We start from the raw sequence: 17,873 nt of genomic DNA on the forward strand, positions 1-17,873 counted from the left end.
CTTCTGGCTCTCCCTTTCCAAATCTAATGAAGGAGGCAGATCTCAAAGCCTTTCTACATTCAGTGCAGGTCCAAAAGACACTGGCAAGTCCTAGAGGTGGAGCTCAGGGGGTGGCTACACTGATTACAGAGAGGGATGCAGCTCCATCGATCTGCAGCATAAAGTGGAAACCAGCCCTTGGAGGAAAAAAAGAGGAGAGAAGTTGGGAAATCAGTTTGCCTCTTTCCCTAAACCCAATACACAAACTGGCAAGACACACTAATGGGTGACCCTCTTCCTAAACGTGCTCCTTTTACCGGAGCCCATGAGGAGAACCTGAAACCACGACTCCTCCCTATATTTCTTGCTTTCATTTGTTCTGCGACTGAATAAGTTAACAAAAGGAAGTCAGAACAGTTCTTTCCATTTGGCTTCTATAAAAAAAAAGAAAACAGTCTGGGTGTGAACTTGTCTCTCAGGCTTCAGGATTTACCATTGCTTTATAAACCCCTGAAAATAGGAGTTTATAACAGGAGACTCCTGACACCACCTCCACGAGCAGTGCTGCCTGTCTGCCCCGGGATTGTTTAACAAGGAACATTTTGTCATCAAGGGTGGGTTTCATGAATACTATACAGGTGAATAAAAAAATACATATATTCTCTTTGAACAAGAATCCCAAGTCCAGGCATGTGGAAGGCTGTGGTGCAGGGACCGGCGTGGGCAGGAGGTCCCCAAATCCCTCACGAGTGATGGCTGTTGATGAGGCTGCGGAGCTGCTTGGCCACGGTGTCGATCAGCTTCTGCTTGTCCCTCTCGTTTTTCCGAAACTGGGCAAAAACATTGTTTTTTCTGCTCGTGTCCTTCATCCTGCGCAGAGCAGAAACAGGTTACGGCACACGAAGAGCCGCTCAACATCGCACCCAAGCCCCATGAAGGAATTCCATGTGCAATGCCCACAGAGCACTGATAGACAGAGGAGGTGACTGCATCTACAGGCTCTAACCCAGCTTTGCTCATGTATTCGTATAAACATGGGCATACCAAGCCATGTGTAGGCTTTGTATTTACGCTTTAAGCCCCACAAATCCCTATCAATGTCACCATTGGGTCTAACTCTAATGCTAAAATTCATAAGACCCTAAAGCCTCTTGTCCTCACCTTCCAAGCAGTCTTTCACAGAATCATGGAATCAACCAGGTTGGAAAAGCCCTTTAAGATCATCCAGTCCAACCATTAATCCATCACTGCCAAGGCCACCCCTAACCCATGGCACTGAGGCCTCGTCTCCACGGGCTGTGAACACTTGCAGGGACGGTGCCTGCAGCCCTGCCCTGGGCAGCCTGTTCCAATGCCTGAGCACCCTCTGGGGCAGGAATTGTTCCTCAGCTCCATCTAAACCTGCCCTGGTGCAGCTTGAGGCCGGTTCCTCTTGTCCCATCCCTTGTTCCTTGGGAGCAGAGCCCAGCCCCTCCTGGCTCCATCCTCCTCTCAGGCACTTGTAGGGAGCCATCAGGTCCCCCCTGAGCCTTCTCTTCTCCACACTGAACCCCCCAGGTCCCTCAGCCCTTCCCCATCACACTGTGCTCCAGGCCCTGCACCAGCTCCAGTGCCCTTCTCTGGCCCCGCTCCATCCCCTCAATGTCTCTCTTGTATCTCTGTTTGCTAGATCCCCATGTCACCTTTTGAAGTGGCACGTGATAACACTGGAATATTATGGGAAATTAAAAAAATTAGCATTGGATCCACAGCATTAAGGCTTCTTATTTGACATGATGCATTGCATGCAGCCAGGAGATGCAGCTTTTGGGGCAGCTGGAAAGGTTTGGAGTTGTGAACTGAAAATATTATACAGTGTTACAGAATATAATTTATTTTAAAGGAAGGGATCCAGCACAGGTTTCCTCAGTTTAAAAATCTTCTTGAGATTTATATTTTTTAGATTACATTTCACAGAATCATAGAATCACAGAATGGTTTGGGTTGGAAGAGACCTTAAAGCTCCTTCACTTCCAACCCCATGTCATGAACATGGACACCTTCCACTGGAGCAGCTTGCTCCAAGCCCCTGTGTCCAACCTGGCCTTGAACACTGCCAGGGATAGGACATTTAATACATGAATCAGTGCCCTGCTCTCCACAAGGCCTCCAAAAAGCCAGAGAGAAGAAAAGCAAGTGGTAGGATGGGACCTGAAGATGAAGCTGGAGCAGCTCCATCTCCCTCTGCCATGCAAAGCTGGGGGTTCATGCATGCTTGTGTTCACAGATGCATATTTGGGGGGGACAGGTCTCAGTGCACGCTCCAAGCATGAGCTTTATGCAGACAGGACATGTGCTGGGAAGGGAAATCACCCCACAATGGTCAATCCTTCAACAGCTGAAGGTATCAGGCTCCTAATATCCAACCTGCTGCTTCCCAGCCAGCACCGCTCTTGTATAATACCCTAATTTGTAAATGATTTTCTTGGTAAATCAGATCTGGCAGAAGCTGATGGCTTTGGACGAGTCATGTCAGCCTGAGTTTGCAGCTTTGGGGATCTCAATGAAGCATTAAAGTGACTGGGACACGGCGCTGATAGTCCTGGGAAGTTGGCACGTCATCAAACCAGGGGGGTTTTGAATTAATGGAGCAAAAGCAAACCCCTTGAAACTTATTTAACCAATTTAAACAAAAAAACAAATGAAGTTTTTTCATGCTTCAATCTTCATAATAAAGGGCCAAAGGGAATCTGAAATGTTCCCAAAAACATCCAGCTTGGAACCGGAAACAAGGATAACAACTTTATCCCAAAGGCTAATTTGCTAAAGTTGTAAGTGCCCAAAGACGCAGGATTACAACCAAGCTGCCTTCCCAACAGTAACAAGATAGCTTGGAGCACTTTTATTCACCAAAGTAAGTATTATTTTCTTAATTTCTCTACTTTCTTAAGCAAAGCAGGTTTGCAGCTGCTCCTCTGCAAGAACCAGGGAGTGATGCTCCGACAGAAAGCAGCATCTTTGAGTCTCACAGGATACAGGTGTCCCAGTATCCTCAATTTTGGACATAACCATTCTCCCATGGGACACCTTGGGCAGTGCTGTACAGCTCCAGCGGGTCTCAAATCACTTTACCAGGAGGGACGAGAGCTCTGTTTCTACTTCACAAGCTACATGGGGACATCAGAGGTGCTGAGAGCAAACTTGTACCTTCAGAAACCTCCACCCAGCGCTGTACCCATCGCTCTCCATCACTGCCTGCTGCAGTAACCCCCAGGTAATGCATAGGGAATTCACAGCAGAGCATCCTCTGCCATAAGAGCCCTTTCTCTCATCCTGGACATCCTTGGAGCCATCTCTGATCCCATGGGATCTCTTCAGATCCATGAAATGTTTTTGAAGTAACACGTGTTGTATGTAAGAAAATCTTCTTTGAATTATTAGAAAGGATCTGCATGGATAAAGCTGCTCGATCAGGATGAAAAAGCATTATGGTTGGAGCACTGATCCCAAAACAAACTCACATAGGTGGGCCTGTTAAAGTGGGGATGAGTGTCTGGGAGGGACAGGAGCATCTGGTATCTCCAGACAGCACACGAAGGAAGAGGCACTAAGTTATTATTAATGAATTAAGTTGCCTACAGGACACACAATCCTGCAGAACCTGGGTCGTGCTATGCCAGGGACCTGGCAGCACTGGGAGCTGCTGCATCCCTGTGGAAAGCTGAGCTTCCAGATCTGCTTGAGGAGACCAGACCAGTTCTGGTCCTGCCATCACAGCCCTGCAGACGACACCGGGCCAATGCAATGTGGTTGGTGTTAAAGGTCTTCAGAAACACCAGCCTATTTCTTTTCCACCATTTACCTATAGGAAGCACCTGGTCCCTAATCAAGTGGTGCATCCAGAGACCAAGACTATCAGGTTTGAAAGAGGGTGGCAATGCTTTCGAGCAGCCCTTTGGAGGATTGGCACTTTAATTTCTTTAAGTGTGTCCCCGCAGTGCCCTGGAACAACCAAGCCTGGGTTTGTAACATGGTCCGTGTGCGTTAGCGCAAGGACTAAGAGGAAGGGAAAAAGAGAGAGCTCAGTGCTGTCCCCACCCCTGTCAACGAACACCACCTTCAATAAAGCCAAGCTTTGTTTAAATTAATCTATAAGGGAAAAAAAGCAATGGAGTAAAAGCTCCTCTTTTAGCTCTAATTAGTGCATTTGAGACGATAAAGTTACCGGTGAGAACCGTTTCAAAGGCAGCTTGCATTTAGATCATTTAGTGCTCCATTTAAATCAAACAACAAAGTCACTGCGAGGTGAGGGTAAAAGCCCAAGCAAGCAGCATACTTACACTCGTGATATCCTATGGGAGATGTGTGATTAGGAAAAGAGATAATGATGAAAACAGGTTACAAAATGAACCAGTGGATCAGCATTTCACGTCGCCTTGTGGGCAAAGCTTGGCTGCTATGGAGAGGGATGGGGAGGGCTCAGGAGTGGACGTGCCTGAAGCTATGGCTGGGTCAGTGCACAGTGCCTGGGGTGCTGGAGCTGGTGGATGATGCACAGAAGGCTCCTCAAAGGGCCTGAAGCCCAAGCAAGGAGAAGGCAGAGCGTGCAGGCGATGATGTGCCAGTGATGCCACGCCACAAGGATGCAGGAGATGCAAGTGCTAACCTGGTGGGTAACTAGGAAGCAAATGGGATAACTTCTCCTTTTTGGGGAGAAGGCTGGCAAGCCAAGCTGGGGTTTGTGGCTTTTTAACACCAATGCATGGGTGCTGCCTGCCTGAATAATACGTGGGGAAAACGGCCAGGAGCATGGAGCTGCCTTCCTGCTGTCCCAGTGCCATCCCAGAAACTGCCACAGATCCCAGCTCACTGCCTGCTTCCCATTCCCTGGTTCTTCCAACTGCTTCATGTCCAAGTTCTCTGATTTTTGATGGCTCTTTATGTTACCATTTTATTGGTAGCTCTGAGTAAATCTCAAGCTTTTGCATCATGCATGTTGAGTTGTGAATATGTTGTGAATACCACAGGATATTACACAACACATATAAATACATATATAAAACCAACGTTATGATGTATGAAAGTGCTTTACACACAGCAACTACTGAAGTTCAGTCCCTGTGTACTATACTGGCAATATCTAGATGTCATAAGTTGCTGTGAAATTACTTATTCACCTCTGCAAGAGGAGGTGGGTCAGTTATGTGGATCATAACTACTACAGATGCACCTCCAAAGCCTGGAAGCAATCTGAGGCTGGCTGGTGCTCCCAGTGAGAGACTGAAAGTCTACCTATCAGGGCCACCTCCTACCAGGTGACTGGTGGCACCTCTCTCCCATCTGCTAGAGGGATTACAAGTGAAGCAAATCATACAGTCATGGAATGGTTTGGGTTGGAAAGGACCTTAAAGCTCCTCCAGCTCCAACCCCTGCCACGGGCAGGGACCCCTTCCACTGGAGCAGCTTGCTCCAAGCCCCTGTGTCCAACCTGGCCTTGAACACTGCCAGGGATGGGGCAGCCACAGCTTCTCTGGGCACCCTGGGCCAGCGCCTCAGCACCCTCACAAGGAAGAGCTTCTGCCTAAGAGCTCAGCTCAGTCTCCCCTCGGGCAGGTTAAAGCCATTCCCCTTGGCCTGTCCCTACAGGCCCTTGTCCCAAGCCCCTCTCCAGCTTTCCTGCAGCCCCTTTAGGCACTGGAGCTGCTCTAAGGTTTCTCTTGAGCCTTCTCTTCTCCAGGCTGAACAACCCTGGAACAAATCCTACTCTTTGGGTCTGCAGCGAACTCATGGACTTTCCCTCCTTGCTGCTGGCTCACAGGAGTGGCACAAGCCACCTCACAGAAAGTCAACGCATTTCAATACAAACTCTGGAATTCTGGTTAGTGGGATAAACCAGCATGTTTCTATGTGAGTTCCCGCTGTACACCCAGAGGTGAAATCTTTGCTTCCTGCAGCACCACGATGGAATGCGCTGCTAAAATCCACAATCGCTCAAAGCAAGATGGGACTAAAATTACCCCAGTTATCCAGACCCACACTCACTTTTCCAGCAGGACAAGGGCTGTCGTTGGGTTCACACGAAGATACTTGCATGTGGGCTGCCCGTAGTCAGCCAAATACGTCGACCAGTCCCACTGGATGAACAGATCCAAGAGCTGGAGCAGAAAAAACACACAGATAGAAGATTTATAAAGGTGGTCAAAGAGCAGATGGCTGATCTGAAAGCTGACCCTGGACAGGATGAATTAACCACAACAAATGGGTTTTAGTCTTTATTAATCCATTTAATACTATCTGCTAATATCTATCTATTAACATGTTCATATTTAATCATTAATTTATTACTATTTAATGTTAATTTATGTATGGCTGTACTAATTTAGCTATAGTGCACTCCTGCTACTTTATCTCTATTTTTGGGGTGAACTATCAGTACAGAGGATAGGAGGACCAAGATACCCCAAGGAGACAGGTGGCAAAGACATCCTGATGCTCTCAGCTACAGCAGGATGGCAATTTTGGGGTTAAAGTCACTGCAGATTTCTTCTGGCCCCAAAGAGCTTCCAGCACCATTTGAACCCTGCCACAAGGATTTCTCATTAGGCTTGGTCCACTTCAACAGCTTTCAAGTGCTTTGTAAGCATCTCTAACAACGATGAGAGCTCCCTAGGGAGGTTTGGGACCCATTCAGGAGCTCAGCGGTTTATTGAATGAACACAGCTACCAGAGACCAGGAATCCCAGGTGGTTTCCAGACATTTGTAAGAGAAACCACCAGCCCCTGGCAGTAGGGGAAGGATTAATTCAGCCCTCCATCACAGCCCTTGCTCCACACCTGAAGTCTTTCACCTCCACAAAGGACTCCCTGAGTGCCCCATCACTCTCAGCTGATCCAGTTGAGGGACAAACAAACTATAGCCCAGGTTTCCTATACGCCCTCTCCCACCCCACCTTTTGCATCTTTGTTGTCCTTAAAACCCAAACAGGAACTCTCATGATCCAGTTGAAGATGTCCCTGCACACTGCAGGGGGCTGGACTAAATGAGCTTTGAAGGTTCCTTCCAACCCAAACTATTCTATGATTCTATGTCTTTCCCACACGAGGACCTCCTTACCCCTAAGAGGACTTGCTTCTCCATCGCCCCTGAGAGCACAGCTGAAGATGCATGGCATGCAGCCTTCATCTCCATTATCTAAAACAGGTTAATTAAGAGTGGCTGCATTCCCCCCCTGCCCCAACCTTCTGCCTTGGAGAGCTGCTGTGACCACTCTATTGCAGGACAGGCTGCCAAGCATGTGGACATCTTCATCGCTCCCAGCACCCACCACTGCAGCCCGGAGAAGGACCATCCCGCAGCCAAGCGGGGACCATAGAGGGCTCATTGTACCCGCGTCTCCATGGTTTTCCTGGAAGCTCCAGCACTGTTTAACAACACATCCTGCCCCGCCAAGAAGGGGATTTAGCTCCTCCAAGACCTCAAGGTACAAAACGAAAATGTGCAACAAGATTCTTTTTGACTATGTAGGTCAGGGCAAAGAAAAGAAGCTGTCAGGAACAATCCCATGGGCTGGCGGGGGGGACGGATTAGCTGGGACCTAAGAGGGCTTTTCCAGCCTGCGGTCCCGAGCGGCTTTGTATGGCAGGTCCATTGTGTTAACTACAAACCCGAGCTGAACATCATTGGCGGGAGGTTTTTCCAATGGGCACCTTCAAGAGACAACCTTACATATGATTTCACAGGCTCTTTTCAGACAGCACAGCAGGGCCCAAACTCTTCTATCGGGCTTTGCTGGCTGCTGGGGCAAGTTGCATGGTTGAACAGGCTAAAAGCGGATCTCCCCCAACGCACCAAAGTCCTTTTGCTGGTGGCCCTGGAGGGATGAACGTGCCTCTAGCAACCCATACACAAAGCAGCACGAGTTACTGCACAGAAAGTGCATGGCTGGGCCATGGAGGGGCCAGGTAGCCATTCATAGGGAGTAGAAATGAAGCCCAAGGAATAAAGGACAAAAGAAGAACCAAATAAAAAGGGGAAGATTAGAAGTGGGTTAGGAGGAGATGGAATTAAAAGCATTGGGAGGTGTCATAAAGGAGGCTGGGGGGACAGCAGAGGCTTGGGGAAGGCTCAGCAGATGGATAAGGAAAGGGCCTAGAGAAACCTCCCATGAATGTCTTTCAGAAAGAGCGTGGCTAATGCAGCATGGGGAGATGTTTAAGAAGAACTTAGATGAACAGCTCAGCCCTTGCTCTCCAGCTTGGGAGCCTGAGCCTTAGGCCAACAGCCATCCCCATCCCACAGCTTTCCTACAGCTGAGCTCCAATCCAGTTCAGCTCAGCCGGGTTGAAGCAATGCAGCTCTTCTGCACCAGGGAATGTACAAGGCCAGGTTGGACACAGGGGCTTGGAGCAAACTGCTCCAGTGGAAGGGGTCCCTGCCCATGGCAGGGGTTGGGACTGGAGGAGCTTTAAGCTCCCTTTCAACACAAACCGGTCTGGGATTCTATGATTTTACTCTCATCCATCAAGCCATTCACGTAGCTCCAGCTGCATTCCTGGCTGCAAGACTGCAATAACCACATTTGAGAGAAACCCCAGTGATATGGGGGTGTTGGTCAAGAGCCAGCTGAATATGAGCAGCTTGTGCCCAGGCAGCCAAGAAGCCCCCAGCATCCTGGCCTGTATCAGCACCAGTGTGGCAGCAGGGTCAGGGCAGTGACTGTGCCCCTGCACTGGGCACTGGTGAGGCTGCACCTTGAATCCTGTGTTCAGCTCTGGGCCCCTCACTGCAAGAGAGACATTGAGGGGCTGGAGCAGGGCCAGAGAAGGGCACTGGAGCTGGAGCAGGGCCTGGAGCACAGTGTGATGGGGAAGGGCTGAGGGACCTGGGGGGTTCAGTCTGGAGAAGAGAAGGCTCAGGGGGGACCTGATCGCTCCCTACAAGTGCCTGAGAGGAGGATGGAGCCAGGAGGGGCTGGGCTCTGCTCCCAAGGAACAAGGGATGGGACAAGAGGAACCGGCCTCAAGCTGCACCAGGGCAGGTTTAGATGGAGCTGAGGAACAATTCCTGCCCCAGAGGGTGCTCAGGCATTGGAACAGGCTGCCCAGGGCAGGGCTGCAGTCACTGTCCTTGGAGGTATTTAAGATGTGTAGATGTGGCCCTCAGTGACATGGTTCAGAGGTGGCCTTGGCAGTGTTGGATCAACAGCTGGGCTCGATGACCTCAAAGGTCTTTTCCAACCTAAATGATCTCGTGATTCTAAACAAGCCCCATCCTAAATGTGCTCCCAGCCTGGGCTGGACCTTCCCCAGGCACTGGGAGACCCAGACTCCCCCCGGCCAGCTCACGACAGTGATGGATAGCCTGTGTATTTTACAACTGCTTGCTCACATCCATCTTGCTGGCGAGGCAGGTTTGAGGATAGCCGGGGCCAGCACCTTTGCCCCTGGCTGCCGTGTGGCACAGGGCATCGCCGGCGCTCCCAGGGCTCTGCCGCAGGTCATGTACCATAGGAGAAGAGGTCTTGCAAGGAGGAAGCCCGATGGCTCAGAGCAAGCTGTCTCGAAGCGATTTATCTGTCACATAAATGTGGTTTTATTGGTTTTACTGTTTAAACTTTTCACCTCTGCTGCTAAATGTGAATGAGTGAGGGGGGAGAAAAAGAGAAAGGAAAAACCCGCCTGCGCCACGGCGCTGGGCTGCAATGGGTCTGCCAGGGGAGTTTCCAAATAAAATATGCAAATACCATTAATTCCTCAAACTGGAGTCTCCTTTTCAAGGCTATAAATCAAACTCGACAGCATATACACTGGGGGGAAAGGAAAAGAAGAGGGAGAGGAAAAAAGAGGAGCTTTTAGCGTGATGATGTGAAAGTGGAATAAGCTCAGAAAGCTGCAGACGTGCTGTGTGTGCTGTGCAGGGCTGCGAACCTGCAGCTTCCCAGGGTATGAGAAGCATCTTGTTGCAGGAGTGTGGAGAGGTTCTCTGGAGTTCTTAGAAACTACACAGTAATTTACATCACAACTCATTCATTAATCATAGAATCCCAGCCTGGTTTGTGTTGGAAGGGAGAGTAAAGCCCATCCAGTTCCACTGGCAGGGACCCCTTCCACTGGAGCAGCTTGCTCCAAGCCCCTGTGTCCAACCTGGCCTTGAACACTGCCAGGGATGGGGCAGCCACAGCTTCTCTGGGCACCCTGGGCCAGTGCCTCAGCACCCTCACAGGGAAGAGCTTCTGCCTAAGAGCTCAGCTCAGTCTCCTCTCTGGCAGGTTAAAGCCATTCCCCTTGGCCTGTCCCTACAGGCCCTTGTCCCAAGCCCCTCTCCAGCTTTCCTGCAGCCCCTTTAGGCACTGGAGCTGCTCTAAGGTCTCCTGGAGCCTTTCCTTCTCTAGGCTGAAAACCCCTGCACTCTTGGCCTGTCTCCAGAGCAGAGGTTCACATATATATTAATATAAATGAACAAATGGAGAAGGGTTTGAATATGCTACCAAAAGATACTCAAAACCCCAAGTTTTTATACATATATATGAACTTTAACTCAAATGGTGATTCAAGAGCGGGCAACACTGGAAAGGAAGAAATAAACTGGGAACCAGTTCCCAGCCCTGCTTCAGGCTACACTTGGCAGGGGCTGAGAAACACCTTCTCCCCATTCCCCCCAGTTCTACCTCGAAAACCATTTCACCCCCCTTCTAACACCACCATCTCCAACTCCCCAAATCTCATGTGTTCACACCCCTCACATCAAGAGCAGGGAAATGATGGTGCAACCTCATTGCACGCTGGTGGGACATCGCAATGACTTCCCAAGCTTATCCCTCCAGATGCAAAGCGAACCAGGACACTATGTTCTGACATGAGACAACAGATCTGGATAAAGTTCTTTTAGCCAAGCCAGAAATAATGTAATGTGAACTCAAAGAGATCCTAAACACAGTTAGCGAGCTCCGCCAGCACCCTGGAACAAGATCAAGGGAAGCACCAGTATTTCCGCGCTTGTACCAGCATCACAGCAGGCTCTGACAAACCCAGGAGCTGACCTATGGTGGCTACAGATAACGAAGATGGCAGGAAAAGGAGACTCATGTTTCGTAAGATGAAAATAAACCCATGCAAACCCCCCTTGTCCTATCTCATGCGATGCTGCAGGGATAACTCTAGATGTGGAATCCTTCCAGCCCCAAGGACCTCTCCTCCCCTCCTCAAGCCTGAGACTTGAAGGGCAAATGTTACTGCAGAACAGATGGAAATTCCTGATATCCCTGACTTCATGCAATACCTGGCTCTCCTATTTTTTCCTTTTCCCTCTTCTGAACTGACGCAGCATCACTCTGACCATCCACAAACAGGGAGTTGCACCCAAACACTTTCAACCTGCAAGAAACCACCACTAGAGACACACCAAATGCTCTGGACTCATGGACAACTCTACTGGAATAGTGTGATCATCCACTGTTAGCAGAGGGAAGAGCTTCCTGAGATAGAACCTTCACCACATGTGACATGATGTTGCATCCACTGAAGCAGGAAGCAAAACTCATCCAAATAAAAAGCAAAGAGCAACTGTTCACAACTGGAGCTGCTCCAAGACATGAAGGCAGCCTACAGTCCAACCATGGTAAAGGAGAAACAACTCCATCATAAAGACCCTCACGTTCCTTCAAGGCCTAGTCTCTTCCTGGAGAAGTGAAGGCTCAGGGAGACCCCCATCACAGTATTCCAATACTTAAAGAGTAGCTACATGGAGGATGAAGGCTTTCTCTTTGCAAGGAGCCACATGGGGAAGACAAGCAGTAATGCCTCCAAGTTGCCACAGGAGAGGTTTCATCTCAATACAAGAAAGAAATTTCTACAGTGAGAACAATCATCCACTGGAACAACTTCCCTGGGGATGTGCTGGAGTCCCCAGTGCTGGAGGTTTGCAAGATGCCATGGAACAGGGTGCTAGATCATCTCCTGTAGGCTTTCCTTACCACAAAAGAGTGGACCAAATGATCGTTCAACCCCTTCTAACCTGGGCTGTTCTATGGTTCCATTATTCTATCCCAGAACCAAACATCCCTTCCCCTTTTACCCACCACGATATTTACTCACAATGAAAAGAGACAGCATCAAGATGGTTTGAAAAGAACTGTCCTCTGCCAACACCATCACAGCATCACCAGATCCACTGGCAACCAGATGGTGTGAGGGCTGGTGGGAAACCATCCTATAAAGAACTAAATCTTCCCTCTGATAAAAGCCTGAATCAAGGAATTCTTGTGTCTCTGCAGCTGTTAATTACCCTTTTAGTTCTCTTTCCTCTAAGCACATGTACAGCAGGAGACAGACTCTTCTCTGCTAAGAGCTGTTGACTTTCCGTGGTGCTCAGGGACCACGTTGGGGCTGGCCAGAGCTGGGCTATGAGGCGTTACTGCCTGACAAGCCTTCTACAAAGCACATCTGCTATTAAGGAACCTCAAAACAAACACCATCAGCATGAGCATACACACAAACACTGACGGATGAAAAGGGAAGGACGACTCCAGACCATTAGCTGGCAAACCTTGCAACCTGTTTCAACAAATTCAAAGGCAATTATCCCGGATTTCTCACATCCAACCAAGCTAAGGGAATTAGAGGTAACTTGCTGTGACTTAAAGTAGGAGACAGCCAGGCGTCTGGAGGAGCCTGGCCTGGGTCTAGATGGTGCCAACAGTGGGTGCGTGAGATCTTCCTTGGTTTTGAGGGAGGTTCAGATCAATGTGGAAGGGACAGCAGCGCCACACGGTTATGGTCAAGCTTTCATGATGAGCTTTATGTCCCCTGGACACCAGGGTGCACAGAAGTGTAAATTATAAGTTGGGTTTGGTGGTTTCCCAGCTGGAGGCAGCGCTCCTGCCCTGAAAGCCGCTGAGGGTCATGTTCATGAGCAACTGCTCCTGCTTTCTGGGGGCAGAAAGAGGAAATATTTTCAGAACCAAGCTGAACCCAGCTCTAAAAACTCCATTATCCCCTCTCATCTTTATAAACTCTAAGTCTGATGCTCCTCTTCCCCAGTCTTTGTTGCAAGCAGCACGAAGAATGATCAGCCTTTGACCTTCTACAAACCAGCCGTGCTTCAGCTTGCAAGAGATCACACCGCTAGCTTACAAACCTACCAAGGCCTTAAAAAAGGTCATTTCATCGATTTAACTCCACAGCTCCTTTGATAAAGGTGACAAGAGGCTCAGGAAGGCAGCACTTGGGGTCTTCCATCATCCCACCTAAACCCATCTGTACAAAGGGACAAGATGCTTCTAGTGGGACCAGAAAACACCCAGGCAAGACCTGGTCCTGCTCCATAAAAGCACAAAAGACAACTGAATTCAAACCAGTGCCAATTCCCAGTTTGCCCACAGCACATCCCCATCCCGGGTTGAGCAGCCCCTACTACCAGCCAATGGGTAATTGTTACAGAGCACAAAAGCCCGAGGAGTTTCCAGCACCAGCAGCCACAGACAAGTACATTCAAAATAATTTATTTTGGTGAGGTTTCAATTACGCCTTGTGGGAAATTAATACTGAAAGAGAAAGAAATACTCTAACCCATGAAGAGATGTGGGTTTGGACAATAGCATTGCTAAGAAGAAAAGGCACCAGGAATTGGAACATCATGTTTGTTCATTTACTTGTGAAAGACACAGAGGGTAAAATTGTGGCCTAAGTGAAAGCAGGAGTAGATTTGTCACTGATTTCACTGCAAACTAAGATTTGCTCTAGGTCTTGAGTGTATTTGCATGAGGGGTTGGGTAACACCCGCAGTAACCTGATGTTGCACAAGCCAATGGATCAACACACGTAGGGCACAGCGAAGGTTAATCTTATTTTAGCTGCTTACCAGACCTGTCCGCAAGAGAGTGATGGACATGTAGGAGTTAGTGCAGATCCCAGAATGCTGTCCTGCCTGCTTAGACCTCTCTGTAAGGCACAACAACCCAAAGCTCAAGTGACCCCCTCCAGGTCTCCTGGGCAGATGTTCCACCAGGGGTTATCCTTCCTCCTGAACACTCATGCTGGAGGGAGGAGAACTGATTCCAAGTTCCTCATCTCACATTTTAACTGGATTGATTTTGTGAGTTAAGGCAGAAACTTTATCTTTCCTTCTTTTTGTTTTCTGTTTACTTATATCATGAGAAGAATCTGGAAACATTTATGGCAGATGGGACACTATGTAATGGAGAAAGGCTTGAGACCAGCAAAGCCCTGATTTGTCCAGTTTGGATTATTTTCAGATTTGTATTATTGCCTGTTTATAGGTTTTTGTATTTCATACATCAGATTTCCAGGGGAAGGCCTCCAGAAAGCTTTCTGCCTGGGCTGTGTGCACAGAAAGTTCTTCTGGTTTCCCATCTGCAACCGTTCATCATTTATTACGAGGAAAACCTCTGGCTTTTCACCTGCTTTGAAGTAATGCTGTAATTACACCGGTTGACTTTTCTACTGTCTCAGAAGATATTTACTCCAAGGGTCTCGTTAAAATCTTAACAAACAGCTTTACCTGAGAACATGTTGTTTCTGATTGTAGCTCATTTCCGCACTTACAGCAAAAAACCTCCCTTTTGGGTAAAATACGGCTTTGAGGAATCCACCTTCTCCTCCCAGCCTGCGACACAAAACCACATGAAGGAGCCACAAAAGGTTGTTGAGCTTCAAGAGAAGTGATGCAAAGCAGCCCAAGAGCGAGGGTGGAGACGCTGAGGATTAGCACAGCGTGTTACAGAGACAGGGTCTTGAGCAAGCTGCTCTAGTGGAAGGTGTCCCTGCCCATGGCAGGGGATTGGAACTGGATGAGCTTTCGGGTCCTTTCCAACCCAAACTCTTCTATGTTTCTATGATTCTGTGACAGCCTTGAAGATGGCTGGAAAGTCCCTACCCACTTCGTTCACACTCCTGCTGAGTTTGATGGTGCAGGATAGTGGCTTTAGTCATTCACTGGAGGCTTGCCCACAGGGAAGGCTACATTGAATTCTAGGGAAATCCCAAGTTTCTCCAACCATCACAAAACACTATGCAGTGCTGCTTGGAAAAATAAAACCCAGCAAGGCATGAAAATGATTTGGTCCAAACCCACAGGGATTTCAGTGTTTGTGAACAAAATCAGTTGGTTCTAGTGATAACCACTCAGATGGGGGATTTTATGAATGGCCAAAAGAACAAAAGGCAACTCTGTCCTGCTGGATTTAGTAGCCAGTTTGCACTCATGAGAATGATTATTTAGACTCATCAAATTCTCCATGCAGGTTCACAAGTTTGCATGGTGCTTTTCCAGAGAAGACGACCGCATTTCTACCCTCCAGATCCTACAATAAGACAAAGAGACAATACTGGGCAGCAGCCAAAAGAAATGAAAGAGCCTCGGAAGAGCCTTCTCCAGGGACCGCTATTGAATAACACTTTGCGTTTCCATTTAACCATCACAAAGGGGGATTCATTCCCCAAGCAAAGATGTCTCCTTTAGAAGTATCCCTTTGGTAGCCTCTCCGGCTCAGATCTTCGGTGACCGCGGCCAGACGGTGCACCCATTACTCAGCTTAGTTAAGGATGGAGCCTGGCTAAATGCTTGGGGTCAGTATCTGAGGTTACCTGGGAGGAATGTGGACTGCAAAGCTTGGGAAATACTCAGGTTGTAGGTAATTAGAAGCATTTTTGAAGCTATTATGGGGAGGAAAAGGTGGATTTGCTGATGGGAAAAGACCCTCTGCTCTGTGGTAGGCAGATGATGGCATTGTGCATTCAGGTACCCCTTGTATACAGAAATACTGTACTCTCTGCTGCTGTGGTGTGGGTGCACACAGCCTCGTGCATTTACCTGACTTACCCTGCCTGACCCTCACTCCAAAATCAGGAGTTCTGAAGAAAATGTTAAGAAATAACACGGAAAATCCCAGCATCTCAATGGCAGATCAGGATGCTTTAGCACAAGAGATGAAGAGTTAAGAAGAGCACAGAAAAGAAAAACCCCCTAAACACAAGAAAGTGGGCTGAGAGGGGAGAAAAGCAGCAGTGCTCCAAATAAACCTATAGACAAATCACTCCATCATCGATCCTATAGTAGCAGAGGGGAAAAATCACTTTAGATGCCTCTGTTCTAGTAGAAAATGTTCCCAATTAATTGGTGGAGCAGGGATTTGCAGACAGAAAGCTTTGGGGACAGGAGGGGTTAATGCTCCTCGTCTGCAAATTCAGGTACCTGCAGTGATCAGGGTCTGCCCAGAAGACAACTGAGCCCCGTTTTCAGCTAAATACAGCCCCACCTGGTGCCACCAGCAGCCAGGACGCGATGCCCAGACACCCCGGTGAGGGGCACTGAGTGTTTTCCTCACTGGGGGGGTCCCACCAGTACAGATAAGTGAACCAGCAAAGCCTTTTCGAGCTCAGCTCTCAGGGTCCCCTCCTTGCCACAGTGCAAGAAAGCCACGCAAGTGGAACTGAACTGCTCCCACTGTCCCTAAGCGTGCTGGCATCACCTTCCCTGAGCCCTGCAGCCCGGGTACCAAACCGCAGCCTGGGGCCAGCACGCCACAATTACTCTTCCTGTTCCTCAGCTGATGCCAAGTCCTCTGCAAAGTTGCATTTTTCCTTTTGTTTACCCATTAAAAAAGGGGTTTACACACACACACACACACACAAAAAAAAGAGGAAAGGAAAAAAGAGGTGACCTCTTGCTAACCCCAACTGGTCTACGAGAAGCTGCGGCTGCCTTCACCTCCGAGTGAACTTTCAGATTATCTCAGACAAGATTCACCTTGCGTTGAACTTGTACCCTGCGCGGCAGCACACAGTCACGTAACCTTGATTAAACATTACAGCGCGACGCGGCTATAAATTTAATGAGCATTATCGGCGCGCTTCCTCCCGTCCTCCTTGGGCAGGGGGAGCGATGGAAACGCTGGGAGCTGCTGGGAACCAGCCTGGAGTGCACCGGCACGTGCAGGAGATGGAGAAGCAGCTATAAGAGGGAATAGGAGGGAGGCAGAGTGTTGTTCTCTGCGCCAGAGCATGCAATGAGTTGTGTACGGGCTCTGTGGCAGCTTCCTACAAGTGCCTGAGAGGAGGATGGAGCCAGGAGGGGCTGGGCTCTGCTCCCAAGGAACAAGGGATGGGACAAGAGGAAGCGGCCTCAAGCTGCACCAGGGCAGGTTTAGATGGAGCTGAGGAACAATTCCTGCCCCAGAGGGTGCTCAGGCATTGGAACAGGCTGCCCAGGGCAGGGCTGCAGGCACCGTCCCTGCAAGGGTTCACAGCCCGTGCAGACGAGGCCTCAGTGCCATGGGTTAGGGGTGGCCTTGGCAGTGCTGGGGAATGGTTGGACTTGATGATCTTAAAGGTCTTTTCCAACGTGGTTTATGACTTTATGAGGAGCAAGCAGCTCTGCGTGCCCACTGTGAGCAGGGATGACCTGCGGTGGGTTTATACGGCTTTCTGCCCCAAAAAAACCCAAGAAAAAGCGAAGAGAAAAGAGCAACAAGGTGCGATAACGGGTCTGGTGGTTCCTTTCACCCAGCAGGAAACCTTTGTCAGGCCATGGCCTCCTAAACTCTGGCTGCCCTCTTCACGCAGCGCGCCGCAGCCCGTCGCCGCGCTCCCATTTATTTCCAAGACGCAGGCGTGACGGGAGGCAGAGGCAGCCGCCTCTTCATCTCCCAGCTGACACGGAGGGAAAGGGAGAGCTCAGCATCCGCTGGCAGAGGTCACTCGGCCGGTCGAGAGGAGACCGTCTGGGCGGCGAAATAGAGACGCTCAAGTTCAAGTGCTTGAAATACCTTCCTTTCTTAAGGAGAAAAAACAAACACAAACCCACTCTAAACTAAACTAATATATCCCCTGCTTTTCATGATAACTTCCTCCTTACCCTCGGTGGTTTTGTTTAGCAGATCTATTGTTCTCAGCGAGCC

At 49.1% G+C, this 17,873-nt stretch overlaps 1 protein-coding gene across 2 annotated transcripts in view; it reads right to left on the bottom strand.

The window, feature by feature from the left end:
* Window positions 1–722: 722 nt before the first annotated feature.
* The window catches only part of EXOC6B (exocyst complex component 6B), a gene marked incomplete at both ends in the record, with an annotated part of 302,342 nt that continues 285,191 nt past the window's right edge, over window positions 723–17,873 (bottom strand). For both annotated transcript variants that reach the window (XM_080627686.1, XM_080627685.1), the window contains 2 exons: window positions 723–849; window positions 6,001–6,113. In XM_080627686.1, coding sequence (XP_080483812.1) covers window positions 723–849; window positions 6,001–6,113 — 240 coding nt within the window. The remainder of the gene's footprint in view (window positions 850–6,000; window positions 6,114–17,873) is intronic.

The sequence above is a fragment of the Psittacula echo genome (genome assembly GCF_963264785.1).
Source record: "Psittacula echo genome assembly, chromosome: 1".
Taxonomy (NCBI): domain Eukaryota; kingdom Metazoa; phylum Chordata; class Aves; order Psittaciformes; family Psittacidae; genus Psittacula; species Psittacula echo.